The 17,544-nt window shown below is 48.3% G+C and overlaps 1 protein-coding gene across 26 annotated transcripts in view; it reads right to left on the reverse strand.

The window, feature by feature from the left end:
- The window catches only part of SIL1 (SIL1 nucleotide exchange factor), a 100,234-nt gene that overhangs the window by 26,404 nt on the left and 56,286 nt on the right, over positions 1 to 17,544 (reverse strand). For all 26 annotated transcript variants that reach the window (XR_014229461.1, XM_082324099.1, XM_082324093.1 and 23 more), the window contains 2 exons: positions 15,509 to 15,700; positions 10,623 to 10,744 (listed from right to left, as the gene is read on the reverse strand). Coding sequence is in view for 25 of the 26 variants with exons in the window: in XM_082324099.1 (XP_082180225.1) it covers positions 10,623 to 10,744; positions 15,509 to 15,700 (314 nt within the window). In the remaining variant the exon portion in view is untranslated. The remainder of the gene's footprint in view (positions 1 to 10,622; positions 10,745 to 15,508; positions 15,701 to 17,544) is intronic.

Raw genomic sequence — 17,544 nt, forward strand, 5'->3', positions numbered from 1 at the left:
GTCCCAGTCCCATTCTTAACTCAACAGTGCTGCTACTGCACTCCAGGACAGGGTGCTGGTGCCTGTGAAAAGACTGTCCTGGCTGGACCTAAGAGATGTGGCCCTCTCTGCCTTCTTCCCAGCTGAGGTGCGCCTGTGGACGCTGCTCCTCCTCCATTTTACCCCAGGAGGATGGGTTCAACGTACCCCTGCGCTCAGGGCATGGCAAGGGTGCAGGGAGTGCAGACCTGCCAAGCACGCTCACAGCCATGGGCCCCTTGGCCAGTTTGCATACGTTAAACCATGATCTCCATAAGCAACATCAACTTTCTACAAGAAATCCTTATTTAAATTATTTTAGACCCCTCTGCCTCATTCAGCTAGCTAAGGTGGAGGCACCCACAATCCTCCCTTTGGCAAGTGTGCCCCATGCCAGCACAATCCCGAGCACAGAGGGAAGATCAGCTGCAAACACTGAGCTGTGGGGTGGGAAACTGGGCCATCTCCTGGGGCTGCCACCATTGCACTTAACCATCCCCTTCCTACCCTCTCCAGACAGCCGTGCCGACATGACTCCATAACTGATCTGGTTTTGCCTTTGCAAAGCACCTCTGCCTTCACTTGCTGCTTCTCCCCAGCTCCGTAGCTGCTCAGAACTCGCTGCCTATGCAAGGGTGGTCATGGTCTGAGCTGTAAGGCCAGCTTGCACGGGGAGGACTTGCTCCCAAAACATGATGGAGACATCTTTCTGCAATATCTTTTCTTTCTCCTTTCTAGCAGGTCTGTTAGAAATGCTTTAAAGGTCTTTGGCTGCAGACTCCAGAACCATCCACTAATGCCAAAGTCGGTGTAGATAACACCACCTGGTATTTCTCCACTGCTCCCTTTCGAGGGGTAGGTCCACCCTCCACGTCTCACGAGGATGTGAAACCATAGCCCCTGAGGGAATTGCTCAGGTGGCACATGGAGCAGCTCAGAGCGGAGCCTGAACTCGCTGCCTCCACATTCCTGTTCCCAAGTTTTTTGGAACATGCCTCAAAATATTCCCCCCCTCCCAGCTCTGCTCTCTCCAGCACATCAGTCACACAAGAGCCATCGTGCACAGCTGCGGGAAGCTCGAGGCCAGAAATAGCAGCTCATTACTAAAGCACGTCATTGCACACCAAGGACCCTGCTACGCCCTCCGATCCCCTCCCCGTCACCCGACCCGCACGCCGCTTTCACCGCTCCGCCAGCCAGTCCTCTCCGTGCCCTCCTCCAGCAACAGGTCCCACCTGGAAGGGGACAGCCCAGGGCTGATTCTTCCAAGTGACATCTGTACTTCTCCCACTGAGCTCCTCAGCCTGGGCTCGTGGAGATTCACGCCGGCTGAATTGATCTCCAGACGCTGACGGGGTAGGACCAAGCCCTGTCTCCATTCCACTCTTGAAGGTTTCAATTAATCATAAAGCCAATTCCATTTTGGGCTCCATCTGTCCTTATTCCTTCAGGGACTAATAATGCCTCACCATGTGTTTTCACACACTAGCTGAACTGAAATTAAGACAGATTTCAATATGAAGTGCCCAAGAAGAAAATGCATTTTTTAAAAAGAAAATTTCAGAGTCGTTATCATTCTCAGCTTGGAAAAAGATCTTGCTAAGTAAAAGCAGCAGGGTATTAATTTGGAAAACAACCCAGGTGAATTCCTGCTCGTTGCAAGACACGCAAACACACTAAAATCATATTTATGGGCTTTTATGACAGAGTATGTACGGAAATGTAACACAATCTGCTTCCAAAGGGAGGTGAGGAACATGCAGAGGGAGATCAGAAACGCTCATGTGTGCAGCCACGGACCAAAGGGATTCGGGCAGCAGACACCCTGCTGCACCAGGCATGGACCAGAATCCAGAAACCCTTTTCAACCCTCTCCATTGCACTTACAGAAACAGATAAAAAAAACCAAGAACCCTTGTAGTTCATCATGTATGGCAAGTTTTAGCTGCTTAAGGCTTAGGTAAACCTCATTTGCATGTTACCATACCATTACCACCCCAGGTTTTTCGTTTCTACCTCCGCAAAATCCAGCCACAGGGGCTTTCCGACCAGCCAGGCCTGCACGTCCACTTTAATAAGGCAATTCCTACATTGATCTGGTGGTTTATACAAAGCAAAAGTCCTAATTATTGATCTTGGCAGATAGAGCTAAGGATTAAGGACCTGTCCCTTGAAACAGCCACCGTGGGGCTATGCCCATCATCTCCCGACTGTCAGTCCAGCAGCACCAAGGCATTCACTCACTCCTCACCCACGCAGAGATGTGGTCCCACTTGGGTGATAGCCGAGACTGACGCAGACAGGGATGCTCAAAGCACAGGCCAGCTCCAGGATGATTAACAGAAGGGAACAGGTATGGCTGTGCAACAGGAGAGAATACTGAGAGTCACGACCGTGGAGAGAAGCAGCGTGACAGGACATTTACCATGACCCACATATCGCCTGGGCTTCAGCTAACACCATCTGACTGCTGGAAGAGTCCTTTCTCTTTCCCATCCCCTATTTTCAGGGCATTAAAAAAAAAAAAAGAGGAGAAAGTCTGGAAAGGATGGTTGCAAGAGATTACACGATGCACTCCACGTTAAATTCATAAGAGACAAAAACAGAGAGAATCTGTGAGAACTGAAGTGCGCTGGAGGGACAACTAGACACTTCTGATGGAAGAGAAGATGCAGTCCTTTGATGGCTGCCTTCTGGAACTGGCTGCAGTACCTTGGAAACTCATTAAATGCAGCAGAAAGGACAAGTGACGTACATCTATTGATGCTCTGAGCAGCAAATTAGTTTTCAAATCTATTCAGGTCTTATGCAGCGGCATCAAGGGGCTAAGAGTCGGTGGGAAGTGGCTGCAATAGCGTTTCTCCAGCCTGTGTGATGACTCCAAGCTGCCCCGTGGGGAGGGGGCTGCCCACCGGTCCAGCTCCCCGGAGACGTCTCGTGGCCACAGCCTGCTGCCCTGACGGGCACGGCTCGGAGGTCTGCGCGGCTTCTCAGACAGCCAAGCCAGTGAGCCATCCCCTTCCAAAACACACCAGGCAGCTCCGAGGGCCTCTGATGGACATCTCCTTTTAAGCAGAAATAGGATCATCTAAAACAGGGATCAAAATCCTGCTCACGAGAAGACATAGAATGTCAGCACCTGAGGGAAGAGCAAGTAGTCAACAGCAATGATGAGTTTCTTCACAAAGAGATAATTTCCAGTAAGCTGTTGTTTTCTCTCTCCACAGAACATCACCCCATTCAAACACTTGGAGAGCCTTGAAGGGGCTGCGGTAGGCAGCAATCTGGTGGAAGACCTGAGGAACTGTCTTCATGGATGAATAAGCAACTGCTTCAATGAATCTTACAGCACACAAATAGATAAGAAAAAACACTGTATCAGGAGAACAGGCTGGAAGATGCCAACCTAGGAACAAGGTCACTTGCTGGGACTTGATCCATCTTCAGTCAGGACAGGCAAGGGCCCGTCTTAGATGCCGTGAAAGCCTGTGGCTGCTGGCTTGTGTTACTTTGCCTCCTATGCAAGCTCTGGGTCCAGCAGCTCTGCCTTCCTCTCCTCGGCACAAGGGGAAGGGGAACAACGGAGGGCCAGTGAGTAAATATGGCTAAATCCAGAAGACATCCCACAAGAGCTAAGGGCAGCCCCCCAGACCCCTCCGACAGCCCAATTCTGCCACCACTGTTCACACCGCAAACCTGGCTGGATCTGCCTTTGCATGCTGGCTGCGTACAGCCTGCCAGCAATTAAATCCAACAAAAGCCGCAATCAGGGAAGGGGTAGGAGGATGCACACAGCAGGACCTACAAAGGAAGAGATGGGATCTGGATCCTCCTATACAAGCTCAGACAATAGCCGTAATCGTAATCGCTGGGTCAGTTCTGTCCACCCCAAACCCTGCTGGGAGCAGGTACGTAAGTGAGGCTGGATCCTGCATTTCCTGCTCTCATTGTTCGCCTTCCACCCATTCTTCGCGGCTTTGTTCTATTCAATGCACTTTTTCAACATCCCTTCTGAAACACATTAACAAGGGGCTGCTACAGCCTCCTATACGTCGTGATTAAAGAGTAGACACAGATGCCTCTTCTTTGTGGAGCGTTTTGCACCTATTACTTGGAGGGAATGCGGAGAACAGGCGACATGGGAAAGTCACAGCAGGTCAGGAAAATAATGTAGGTGTTGGGTAGGAAAATCTTTGAAGCTTGTGAAGCCATTAGCCGAGTGCACAGGCTGTAGTAAAAATGATAAACAGAGAACATGGATGATGAATAAATAGTGGCTGAAGAGACAGAGGAATACATGTTGCGTTCAGCAATGAAACCAGGTCTACACTGAGAAACAGCAAGTTTGGGCTGTTTTTTTTTTGCAGAAAGTGATTAGGTAACCAGTCCAAATGCATATTTTAAATGGAAACCACCACAATAACTCAAATGCTTTAGCAGAGAGCATTTACTAAATGAGAAGAGACAGAAACAATGTGTTTTATATAATGCATGAGCTGGCTGTGATGAGTTTTTCCTGCAGGTTGTGTCACCAACCTCCCTGCTAAAGGGAGAGTGCTGCTGAGCACCGCGGAGCGGCCTCCCGGCGCTGCCAACCCCTGCCACGTCCCCGGGCAGTGCCGGCTCTCCGGCGGGGCTGTGCCTTCAGGCCAGGCCACCTCAGGCAGCTCTTAGAAGAGCGAGCACCAGGAGAGCAGCGAGACCCTGCACGGCTCTGGGAGCGCTCACCTCCGTGCGAAGGACAGGCGAGGAAGAGACCACCCGCGTCGTCAAGGCTGCGCCCCGCGATAACTGATGAAATGCAACGGTACTCAGCGCTGGGGGGGAACCATGCAGGTTTGCTTGCTGCTGAAGTGGGATGTGAGACCAAGCACTCCAACTTCAGCAACCTGCATCCTCACTGCTTCACCTCTTTCTCCTCCCCTCTCACACCACCAGCCCAACCCAGACCCTCTGGGATGAGGTAACTCACTCCAGAATTCCCACACTTCACAGAAGTGACAACATCCTCAGCCTAAAACCAGTCCCAGAGGGTGAGGCTAAGATGTCCATTCCACCTTGTCAACTCTCCAGCAGTTGCAGGCACCTGGGGAAAACATACCTGGCATGGATGAGCACCCGACCCTCCGCTGCTGCACCCTGCCGGCTTCCAGACACGAGCATCTTCCCAGCATTTAAATGACCAAAGCATTTATGAAAACAAAAACAGGAGCAAACCTTGGATTCTAGATTTTTCTCACGGGGTCTGCTCTCCCTGTCTTCCTGAGACCACAAGGATGGCAGTTTACTATTTAATTGTTAATTACACTTTCTTGTTAGATTTCAGACGCTAAAAAATGTTTAGGGATCTATTCTTCTGTGTAATTAACCATAATGATGAAACACAGTTTTATACCGCACTGCAGTTTTTGTTAAGGTTATTCGTAATGGGGAAAGGCTAAATAGGTTGAGTTCATTATCGTTACAGAAAAAAATTGAGGTGACCCAATCAAATTAATTTGAAATTAAGTGCAGTGAGGCTGATAACTCCACACAAGTCAGGAGTTCAAATAAAAATAGAAGAGACAATCTACAAAGCAAGAAATTACAAGCGGGCAGGGAGTCGAGCTAGAATTACTGCGTCTGGGAGGTGGCAAACACACGGCATTGGCATATAGGGCCACTAAAAAAACCTGTGAAAATGGATAAAGAGATGGGCAAAGATTGTAGGATGTAAAAGGAGAAGCTGGAGGAGGAAGGGATGAACGTGAAGATGGATTTGAAATAAATGGGTAGAGACAGTGCTTGTTAAGCTAACTAGATTTATTTCTCTGCCCAGAAATTCTTATGTCCTTACAAGACAGCATCGAAGCAAGGTCTTTAATTTTACTTTTCCTGGGTTTATTGCTTGGGCCTTAATGTTATTTAACAGCAGCGAGCGTCAACCAGTTTCATTGCAAAGCTGGACTTAATTCAAAATCGTTAAATCTGGTGGAAGCTTTTTCCTCTTGACAAAGACATCCTGAAGGCACTGGTGCTTCTCTGACAAAACGTGGAAGTCGCGTACCCTAGGAGAATGGACACCACCAAAATACTGATGGATAGAGCAGGGATGGGGAGACAGCATTCCCCTATCCCTCCTCCCAAAGAAATGAAGATGAGAAAGTAGAACAGAAAACAGCCGGACACCACGATGCTGAGCACTGCTCCAACACCCCAGCACGGCACTGTGCAGGGAGGCAATGAAGCCCATCGCTCCGGGCTCTTCTTTTAGGCTTATCTTGAAAAGCAGATACATGTTTTATGCCTCTCTGCTTTGCCAAAATGGTGCAAGCTCTACACAAGCCTCAGAGCTCGGTAACGTGAATAATGGCGATCGGGACGTTCATGATGCACATTGCCATAGTTTAAGGGGTTTAATCTCATGGGAAATGGTTAAGACAAGCGATACCCTGACATGAGCCATCTCTAGGAAACTCTTGAGTGCTGCTACAAGGTGCTGCTTGAGTTATTACCTGTGATGAGTTTCCTCCCAAGTCTTTACCAAGTCCTGTAACGTTTGTTTTATCACTCAGGGCCAAAAGAGGGAACAGCGAGATCCCAGTAGTGCTGGGCTCGTTGGAAGAGGCTGTGCTGGGGACTGCCCTGCATCCTGCTAGGACATACAGCAAACGCAAGCTCAGCCCATCCATTTGAAGTCCTGTCCCTGGATACCCGGTTTGAACAGCACATGGGTTTTTAAAGAACTGTCCAAAATGCCACAAATCTCTCAATGGAGCTGCACGAGTGACTTCCCTCCTGGCTCCCCACTTCGGCCATGCCAAAATGTCACCTTTTGCGCTTTCTGCCCTCTCCCCGTTGCTCCTCTTTGCCTTGAAGGTCCCATGGCTTAGCTCCTCTCGTCCTCACCTCTAATTCACCCCTAAGCATACGGGGAGCATTTGGGATAAAGCTTCAAGAATGCATTCGACATAAATTATTATTCCCCTTCTAAACGGATTACAAAAATCCTTTTATTACAAAATATTAAAATGTTCAAATTATTGGTGTGGAAAAACATTTCCTGGAGGTAAAGTTTTTAAAAATTGAGGTTTTAATCACAAGCATAATCCTTTCTGGCTAACATTTCCAGTCTTGTGAAACATCTAGATACAAATTGCGCAGAGGCCTGGCTGTGCTATGAACAAAGGAAGATGCTGCCTGTAAATAGCTTAGAGGACATCAGAAGACACTTCTCTCATCAGCAATCTTTTTTAGCTTAATATAGCTCCTCTTTGCATAAAACATTGACATTTTTGCAATGTTTGGACCCAATGGTGCGAATGCTGATTGTCATCCGAAGATACTAGAGTGTACCTTCAAAAATATGCAAGAACATTTTACAGACAGTAGTTTTACTTGCCTCCAAAATGCTGTATCTTAATATTTCATACTTATATATATTTAAATGTTAGTACCACCGGATAAATGCTAACATGCTTTTATGCTAATGCAATCACTGAAAATCCAGATAATGTTGTGTATTGGCATATACTGTTAGTGAATTATGGATACCTAAATGTACAATCCCACATGCCTAGCAATTATTTTTGTTAGTGCATTTAACTTTTATTTGCAATCAGAGCACTTGAGGATTGTTCAAATGAAGTTTACTTTTGCAAACTGCTGAATGGAAAACATTTTGTTAAAGGTTTAAAAACAGTAAGACTGTGATGAGGTTGCAGAGTTGCAATAAGGGCACCGCTCAGAAAACTCCACCAGATGGAACGATGTTTGATTTGGTCACAGACTCGGCGATTAAACCCAAATGCCTAAAATGAAGGACATATAAGAGAAACAAGAGATGAAATCTTGATTTCCTCCACACCAGATCACCCTCTTCCGTGGCAGCGGCTCACAGACAGACGCAGGTGGATGCCAGAAGGACAGCATCCGTCCAGGCAGCACCCAGGCAACTAGACCCTGGGACCCTTTGCTTTGAGGACCAAACTCTCCTGTGCTGAGACTGCTTTTCAAGTCCACTTTAAGCCAAATAAATGGGAACAATACCAGGAGGGAGAAATCCTGAACTGCCCCTGCTGTACCTTCTCCTCCTCCTCTTTCTCTTCCTACTGCCTTTGCTGATCCAACATCTTGGCCAGCCACCTGGCCCATTGGCTCAAGGAGCTAATCCACTTGAAAACCCTTTTATCCCAAATCGGTTTTCAGCACAGCCAGACCTCCGAGCCAGGTCCCAGCCGGACTACGTGCAGGCAAGACCTGGGTGAGGCAGCTGGTTGCTCCATCCCTTACCTGCTTCGCTACCTGATCAGAGATAAAAACAATGCAAATCTGGAGAAGTCCTGGATATTTTTAAGAGTTGAAAAGTTCTGGATGTGACCCAACCACGTCTGAGACCGCTCAGCGTCCAGTGGTTTTCTCCTGTATAAAACAACCTGCCTACAGACAATGCCAAACTCCCTCTTCCAGATTCAGCTGTGCCAGGAGTTAACGACCTCCCGAGCTGGGATGAGGAGCTGCTATGATCATGCCGGTTTTCCTCTGGGAAGGTTTGCCTGGCTTGAAAGCGCTGGCCTGAGCCAACCTGGCTGACGTGACCTAGGAGGTGGCCACAGGCCCATTTGGTGAGCAGCAGACCATCATCTCTTGCCCAGGCATGGCTCAGCATCCAGCGTAGGATGTGATACCAGCCCCGGGCACACAAGTATGGATCAGATCGTGCCCCTACAGCCCAGTGAGCTGTGGCACCTCTGGCATTTACTGGAAAGTCCAGCCACCTAACTGAGGCCCTAGGAACAACCATGAGTGAAGGATATAAACAACCACCCCTCAGAAAAAGACAAGACATCAGCAAATGCTTAGCATGAAGTACTTGAAATGCCCGCGGCAGTTTAAATGGAGCACGGACTAAGCTGAGAAAATGTATGAACAAACAAATTAAGCAGATAGCACAAAGCAGACGAGTTGGCATGTAGGTGTCTATTGAGAAAGCTTAAGCACAGCAAGGGGAAAAAAAGCAAACCTAAAAACCAGGCATAATACTCCTCACATTTTGGAACTGAGCTCTCAGACAATACATCATCCAAACCACTCAAAATTACCATCTGTCGGAATGTCCTCTGAAGAAAAAAAGGTCTAAAAGTTTCCAAAGCAGTATTTTAATATTGTCATATTAGAAAAGAGATTATTTCAGTCCAAAGAAAGGCATTTACAATTAATTGAGGAATATTATATAAAACCGTTAGTTTCGTGGCCATTGCTACACGCTCATATCATGAGACAATGAATTTCTTGAGCCTCGATCATGTCACATTAGCTGAATCAGGAAAGAAGCGATTTAATAGCCCTTGTCATTTCGCAAGTTACCTGCAAATGTTTCCAGAGCCTCTACGTGATTTTCTCTTTATGAAACATATCATTAAGAGTCTACATGCTACTAAAGAACCTAAGGAAACAATTACAATATTGCCTCAAACATTAAGATACGTGAGAACGTGAAGAGCAGGTCTGTGTTTCTGATTTGAAAGAGCACATCTTCTTGTGCTCAATAAGTCGAACGCTGTTTCAAAATATAAGCTGGATCCTTTCTTGGTGTAAATCTGGGTACCTGCTGCAGTCCATGAGGCCATATTACTTCACACATGCTGAGGACCAACTGCATCGCATACAAGATTGCAAAAGAAATGCAGATTTGTAGACTATATATTAGACTAAGTGATAAATAATTTATAACAGTGGAGAAGGTGACGATATTTTTAGGCATAGAAATACACAGATATAACAGTCCTGACTTCCAGGCTTCACCCTGCACTTCTGACCAAGTCTGGGTCCACCCATTGCATTTCTAAAGTCTCTGCACACATGAAGGTGCAACATACACACCCTACAGCCCCAAATCCCGTAAAACAAAAACGGCACCAATAAAACCCATTGAGCCCATATGGTACCACCTGTAGCACTACACATTACGCCCTAGCACAAGGCCGACTGGGCTCCTTCAGGCAACAGCCACGTTCCAATGAACCACAAACATCCTTCAGACCAGTCTCTTCAGCCTGCTGACCCCATTCCTAACCCCGTGTCTAACTGACACCCATTTGGTTATGCCTGTGGGTCAGAGGCACGTGTCCATAGGGCTAAAAACCCCCTCCAAAGACCATGAGAGATGCTATATTTCCAAAATCAGCATCTCACTATCCTAAAGCAGCCTGGGAGCAAGGAGCAGGAGGGAGAAAGGTGCCCCCTGGGGTGCTCATAACCGCGCCATCCTTGAGATCTCCCCCCTGGGAGGGCTGCCAAGGGGAGAGGAGGGGAGGCAGAATTACTCCCCTCGGACTTTGTAAAAACAAGGAGCCCACGGAAATCGAGAAACAATCATAGCTTCCACACCAAATTACTGCTGGTTAAGACTAACGAGAAGGGTGAGGATGCACTGACAAGACCAAGGTAAGTGGTGCTGCAAGGAAAGGGCTAGGCAGGGGAGAAGACAACCTGGTGTGTCGCAGAATGAGAGAAGCTTTCAGCTCTTGCTATTAGAAATAAATCAAGAGAGCTGAAGAGAAGCATGGAGCCTGTCTGGTCTCTTAAGGTTTTCACCCTGCCAGGTGGGGTGGGAGAGAGCTCACCTGGACAGCGCGGCTCCCAGGACGAAGGCGGCATGCTCCTTCAGCACGGCCTCGGTGCTGTTCAGCCCGTCGATCACAAGCTGGAGTCCACCCATGGAGAGGAAGTCCTTCGCGTTGTCCACCTGGGAGAGAGCAGGTCCCCATCAGTACGAAACCCCCAGCCAGATTCCACTCAACAACTCTTCGAGAACACCTTGCTTCAGAAGGTGCAGCATCTCTTCCCTCCCAGTCTAACCAGAGCTGAGTTTTAAAAGCAATTAAAAATTAAGAGGGAACGACTGTGGCTCAAATTCCGTACTCTGCTGACTGTGAGCAGCGGATGTCACGGCTGCAGAAGCACAGTCTACTGACAGGTGGGTATTATCACATGCAGAAGGCATCGCTGAAAACTCAAATACTTTGATTAGCTATCAAAACTATTCTTGACACCTATTTCGGTAATTCAGGTGATGTCAAAAATCTGGTAAATCTGATGATGTCAAAAAAACCCCAGTTCTTTGTTTTCTCACCTGAGCAGGCCATTACTGGGAACCCAGGGAATTGTATGTTTTGCAAATGCAATTAATTAATTGATGCTCTAATTGTAGCACCAGGAGTTAGGGACGTTTAAGAGCCTGTCAGCAGCAACAGCAGACAGGCAGCATCACCTCTGCTCGCGGTGAGGCGCAGAGGCAGTGCTGGGTGTTGTTTATGAGTACAGTCAATGATTTCATGCAGACGTGAAAAGAAAAAGCCAGTCCCTGCCTGGAAGGGTCAGCCCGGAGCTTCCCCTCGGGGCAGCCTGAGCAATGATTTTTCTAAAGCAGACGATATTGGAATAACTGCCAGTAGGGAAAAGTTTAAGCATTAGTGGGGATTCATCCGTCTTTGACTTTAACCAGGCTTGGGGCTAACCAGGCACAAATCACAGTGGGCATCTGTTCTCAGAGAGGAAATTAGAAAAGGGCTCTGAGTGGCTCGCAAACAAAATTTAGAGGAACAGTGCAAAGTGCTTCAAGTACAAAATTTGGTCCAAAGTCAAATTGATGCATTGGTTTTAAAGGACTTTTTTTTGCAGTTTAAAGGGGAATCTGATGAATGGTCAGAATTGCGTGCACAAAAAATTTGGTTTTAGAATTTCAACCTTTCTCCTCCCTGAAAGACAGGGAAACAACAGCGTATGTTGGCAGATGGAAACAACATAAAAACGAGTTATCAGCCGGGCAAATCAACCTCCCCGGCTTCAGCGAGCAGACCCCGCCGATGGGGTGGGACAGGACAAACACCGCGAGGCGTGCAGGGCATGCTGGGCTCAGGCACCGCACTCCAGCCTGAACGCTCTTTTAGTCGACAGTGACTTCACGCTTAGTGTTATATTTATCTCAACCGTGTACCTTCACCAAAATTGGCTGTAAGTCAGATATTTTAGGTACCCAAGAGAATGAAGAAGCTACTTAGCTTTATGTCCTATGGGTACGTCTGTACTAAAGCAGGACCTGGGGAGCTACAGCCCGTCTCTTCTCCCCAACGGGACAAAACCCACCACTTGCTGTCCCTCTGCAAAGCCGGCGACAGAAAGCAGATCCCTGCAGGTCTGCTGGGGCTGATTCAGGATTTGCAGCAGCTTTTGTATCCCGTCAGATCCTATTCTTTTAACTGTCCCTACAAACTGGACCTGCCAGACCTCTTACTTTTCTGCAGGCCCACCTTTGTCTACAAAGAAATCTATGCAGCAACCCAATTTCAGCTACCAGTGAGTGCTTTTATTGCTCAGCCTCTGTAAAAGCTCCGAGGCTCTTTTAATGCTGGAATTGGACGCTGACTTCTGCTCAAGAGGGAAAGCATAGATAGGCAGAAGTTTGCATCCAGCATCAGTCGTGGTAAAACCAATCGTCCCTGTATCCTCATCAGCACCGGAGACCTTCAGGCCAGCCCCAGCATCAGTGAGACATCCCTCAACTGCATAATATAAATTGTGCTGTAAAGTTTATTTTGAAGATGTATTTATTTTTTTTAACTGGAGTTTGTTGTGAGAGCTCCTTCCCTCACTCATCATTCTAAAACCAACAAAACCCCCAAACCCGACAACATGAAGGTATTAACCTCCCTGGGGAGCGGAGGATGCTGTGAGGCAGCAGCTCGTGCCTTGCTTCAGTCCACTGAAATCAGCACGGAAGAAAGCCAAAGATCAAAAGAGCTCTTGAGTAAAGTACACAGGCAAGGTGGGCGAGGAGAGGGATGGAAGAAGAGCAAATATGACAGCAGTTATTCAGGGAGCCGCTTCAGATCAGAGGAGAAAGAAAACGGGGAGGGGAGGTGAGAGAGAAAATGTTAGAAAATGAGAGCGAGGAAGAAGCAGCATGTCAGCCGTATGCAAGGGAGAGGAAATTAGCAGTGAGAAATGGTGTAGCATGTCAGAGGAGGGAAGAGAGGAAGATAAGGAGAGTAAATAATTGAGAGAAAGAGCCTGCAACGCATGAGAACGGGTCTTGGCTCTGCACACTGCTGCGCAAGCACCGTGAATTCTGTTTATAAATGAGTTATGTTCTGGCCTCTTCACATTTGCATTTGGTTTTTATGCGTTACAGATAACCCAGCAAGCCAAACCTTCCTGCTCTTTCTCCAAGATGGGCTCCCAAATATGCCAAGTTGAATCCTGACTGATGAGAAGCGAACCAGAGCTGGCAACCAAAAGCTGAGCAAACACAAAGCCCTTGGGCTGACGCCTCAAGAGCAGGAGAGAGCATCTCTCCCCCGGCTCGGCACCGGCCACAGCTTCCCCTCCACTCCCTCACAGCAAGACTGGAGGCATGCGCTGCTTCACGTCCCAGCACTCCGCGATGCCTGTGACCACGCTGCAGAGCGGAGAGCATCCTTTGCTTGCAAACCCCACAGGGCACGGCATTTTCCACTCAACAGAGTGTTTTGGGCCCCAGAGGCAGCAGCAAGGCAGCCGGGAGCCGAACGATTAGCAAAAGCCATGGCACATTACCATTCCGATGGAGGCCAGGGGAAAAGGGAGCAGCGGAGCCGTCACCGGTCCCGTGCATAGGCGTGTGCTGCCCTGGGGCACCCAGGCCTGCAAGGATCCCTCTCCTCCAGCAGCACGGCTGTGGCTCACCACAGAGAACTCCTGACAAGTTCAGCCCTTCCAGGGTTATGCGGCACAAGCGTATTTGGCTGCTAGTCAGTAATTACATTAAGCCAGTGCTGCTAAAGTCAGTACCAAGCAGAGATAATGCTCTGGACGCATTCAACTGGCTGGAAGAAGAAAGAGGAGGAAAAGCCATGCTGGCTTAGAGACAAGTCATATTTCTTATCAGCTTCCTGCCTGATGAGAAGGTGCTGCCCAGCCATCTGCCCCGACAGCGCGGGCACAGAGCAACGTTGTGATTGATGCACAAAGGAGTCCTCTGTGCTCCCTGCCAGCCTCCCTGCCATTTCCCCCCTTCTGACCCCTTTGATGCTGGATGTGGCTCCCTTTGATGCTCCAGGCCCTGCATGGGGAGTGGGGACCACTTCTCTACTCCTCTCGCCCTTCTGAAATTGTTTGCCCCATCCCTGCAAACAGGCAGGATTTTATGATGGAATAGTCCAGACCATTACGCTGGAAACCAAAGCATCCCAGGGTGTTTGGGAGCTGCTTTTTAGCATGCCTGGCCTGATGCTCTGGCACCCTTAACCAGACAGAATTAGCCCTGAGTATAAATATGAAGCTCTTCGGACGCCCATTGTTCACACTTATTCTCTGAGTCAGACAGATGCCGTCAGTGAAACAAAAGCATTGAGAACAAACAGCAAGGAAGCCTCTGCATGTGCATGACAGAGATTTAGTGTGGAAATTCAAGACAAAGAGCCCTGGAAATAACACTTCTATTAGCTGGTGCATGGACTCCATCTCTCAGCAGCTCATTCCTTCAGCTATTTTCCCCAAAATACCATGTTTGCTTTTAAGAAGTGCCATTCCAGTAAAAGGTCTTGCACTAGCATCTCCCTAAAGTTGTCCCGTTCACACTCTGAAAAGATAAAGTCACTGCTCCAGACTCTCCCAGTCGCTGGGGAGGGTGAAGCCCAGCCCTCGCCCAGGAGGCAGAACACAGCCTCGATGCCCAGATGCCCACCCAAGCCGCCGCAGCGTGGGAAGGCACCCAGCACGAGGGAAGAGAGCGGTGTGCCCGGAGCCTGCAACCATTGGGAGGTAAAAATGCACGAGGTGAAAGCAGAGCAAGAGAGATCAGAGGAGCGGGAAAAAGTGTCAGCATAAACCCAAGGAAGCGAGATTTCAGGAAATATAGTCAGCCTCACACAGAGCCCATTAGCATGGCTCAGTTGATGCTCAGTGACTTGCCATTCACCTGAGCCTCTTCAGTCATTTCTGCCACCGGCCCAGCTGTAAGAGAGGCTCTACATGCCATTTCTTACTCATGCCAAGACAAAATACAGGTTTTTGGGTGGCTGTTGTCTTCCCTGGTACGAAGACATTCTCTGTGAACTGGTGTAAGGGGACCTACCTGCAACCACAGATGTTTTCCACGGCAGAAGCAAGAAAATATTATTTTTTTTTAGCAGCCATCACTATACTTACTCAAAAAAGGCAGATAAAACCCCATTTCATAACATGTAGCATACAAAAGAAGAAGAAGAGATGGCAAGAAAAAAAGCCTGAGAACAGACAACAAATCAGGCAACACTAACCCCTAGGAAACTGCTCGCTAATGGTACGAGCAATGATTTATTCAAACTTGGATATAAAATAAGCCTGCCGTAGCCCTCTGCTGTCTGCTATTGTCCCAGGATTATGATAATTAAGCAATTTGTATTACCTGATACCGATAAGAAAAATAAACCCACGTTTATGACACTATCCCCTGGATTTTACATGGTAGTTACTAATGCATTTTTGTTACCTGGTGAACATAATATTCAAGATCATAAAGCGCCGCTACTTTTTCATCCAGCGTGGAGGCAGAGCTGTTGAATTTGCCGATTAATTTAACCATAATTTCATAATCTGTTTCCATCTTCACGTTCAGCTTTTCAAACTCCTCCTTCAGCTGCTCTATGGGCCGGAACTTCTTCCTCACCTCTTCCTCATGGGCCTTGAAAGCAGGAGGAGGGAACCAGATATGAAGGCAGGTAATAGAGAGAGTCAAGAAAGACGTAGAAAGAAACCCCAGCCCCAGATATACAAGGGGAACCTGGCTGTCTATGCAAACGCATTTACCGCTGTGCATCAGAGATGCAGGGGCAGCGCTGGAGGGCCCTTCCGAGAAGCCCAGGAACCCAGTTATCTGTAAGATACCCACCTTGGGTACCAGCAAGCACTCCCCGAGGAGCTGAGCCTGTACCTAGGGCTTTGTACACCATTTCTACGTCCTACACACCTTCCAAAACAAGGTAAAGCCCAGAGGCAGGCGCACTGCTGTTCTCTGTTTGCCTGCAAGCAGATGTTCTCAAGACCTGACTGCAAAAAGCCCTGAGCAACCTCCCCGGTCTCACAGCTGACCCTGCTTGGAGCCGGAGATGGGGCTGGAGACCTCCAGAAGTCCCGTCCAGCCTGAACTGCCCAGTGACTCCGTGCCAGTGGCATCAAGGAGATGTCCTCGGATGCATATGAAGACGCTTTTGTCATCTCAATCACTTAACACATTCCAGGCTGGCTTTGTCTCTCAGAGAAACGTATGCACACGCTGTTGGGGCCAGAAGCTGCCAGAAAGCAAGGCGGGATGACCGGCTGCAAGATGGGGGGCAGCTGAAGTGCTGTGCCGTGGGGCTTGGCCAGGAGGCAGCTCGTCCTGCAGCACGGCTTGTCTCCCTTGTACAGACAGCACTCCAAGGGCTGCGATGAACCCAGAGCGCTGCGGAAAGGCGCGCGGTGAGAAGGAAAAGGCTCTGCCAGAGATCTAAGAGAGCCCCAGAGCCAGCAGGGACCAATTCTCCAGCATCAGCACTGGTGACACTGGGGCAGGTGGGGACAGAGCCTGCTGCTGCAGGGGATGGAGGAAGCAGAGAGGCCAGACTGAAACGGGCTGCCCCAAAAGCAGGAGAAAGCAAGAAAGCCCCTTTTGAAAGGGATTCTGCCACAAACACCAATACCAAAACATGTTTTTACACAGGAGTGACCCCCAACTAGAGGGTTTGCACTTGCAGTGCTCCCCTCAAGCGAGCACTGCCCTGCTCCCCCCTGTGCACAGAAGCTGAGGGCTCGAGCCATCAGAGAAAAAAAAAAGAGCGATGGAAGTAAAGGACTGTCAATCTAATGGCAGCCGTACAATCGGCACTAATGACTACTTGCCTAATTACTATAGGTACCTCATGGTAACAGAACGCCATCCCCACCCCACACAGAATTGCTTTTGCAGGAGCATAGATGGGACCACGCTTGGTGTAACTCAATTTACTTTGACACAGTTACTTCAAGGATGAATTTGCTCCCTGCAGGAGTGATTTTAAATGGAGTACTTTAGGTCCATTAGATGTAGCTGTTTTTAGCCCAGTTGCTGGGACAATAGCTATTCTAACAGGGTTTTTTAAAATATGGCTTATTTTCACATAATAGAGCATCACTAATTTTTGCATTTAAATGACACTCATTTCAAGAAGTCCTGCTATCAGTAATGCTGGCTGCTACATAAATAATCTTTCAGAAAACTAAATAATGCCCTGGTGCCAGATAGGGGAAAAAAAGACTTTCTGCGACTCCAAGACTTTAGAGCCTTGACTCCTGCCTCAGTTTTCCTTCAACTGAGAAAACGTCAAGGCAGCAGGAGGAGCTAGGGGCTAAGGAAATACTGCTGGGTGGAAGAGGGGAAAAAGGCTGTGATCCACCCGATGAGTCGCATGTCATCCCACCAGTGTCATGCCAGCGGCTGGGGATCAGCTCCAAGCCTGGAGAGGGCTGAAAGCAGCACTATTTTACTTTGGATTGTGGACTATTTGTAAC

The sequence above is a fragment of the Platalea leucorodia genome (genome assembly GCF_965183815.1).
Source record: "Platalea leucorodia genome assembly, chromosome: 11".
Classification (NCBI taxonomy): Eukaryota; Metazoa; Chordata; class Aves; order Pelecaniformes; family Threskiornithidae; genus Platalea; species Platalea leucorodia.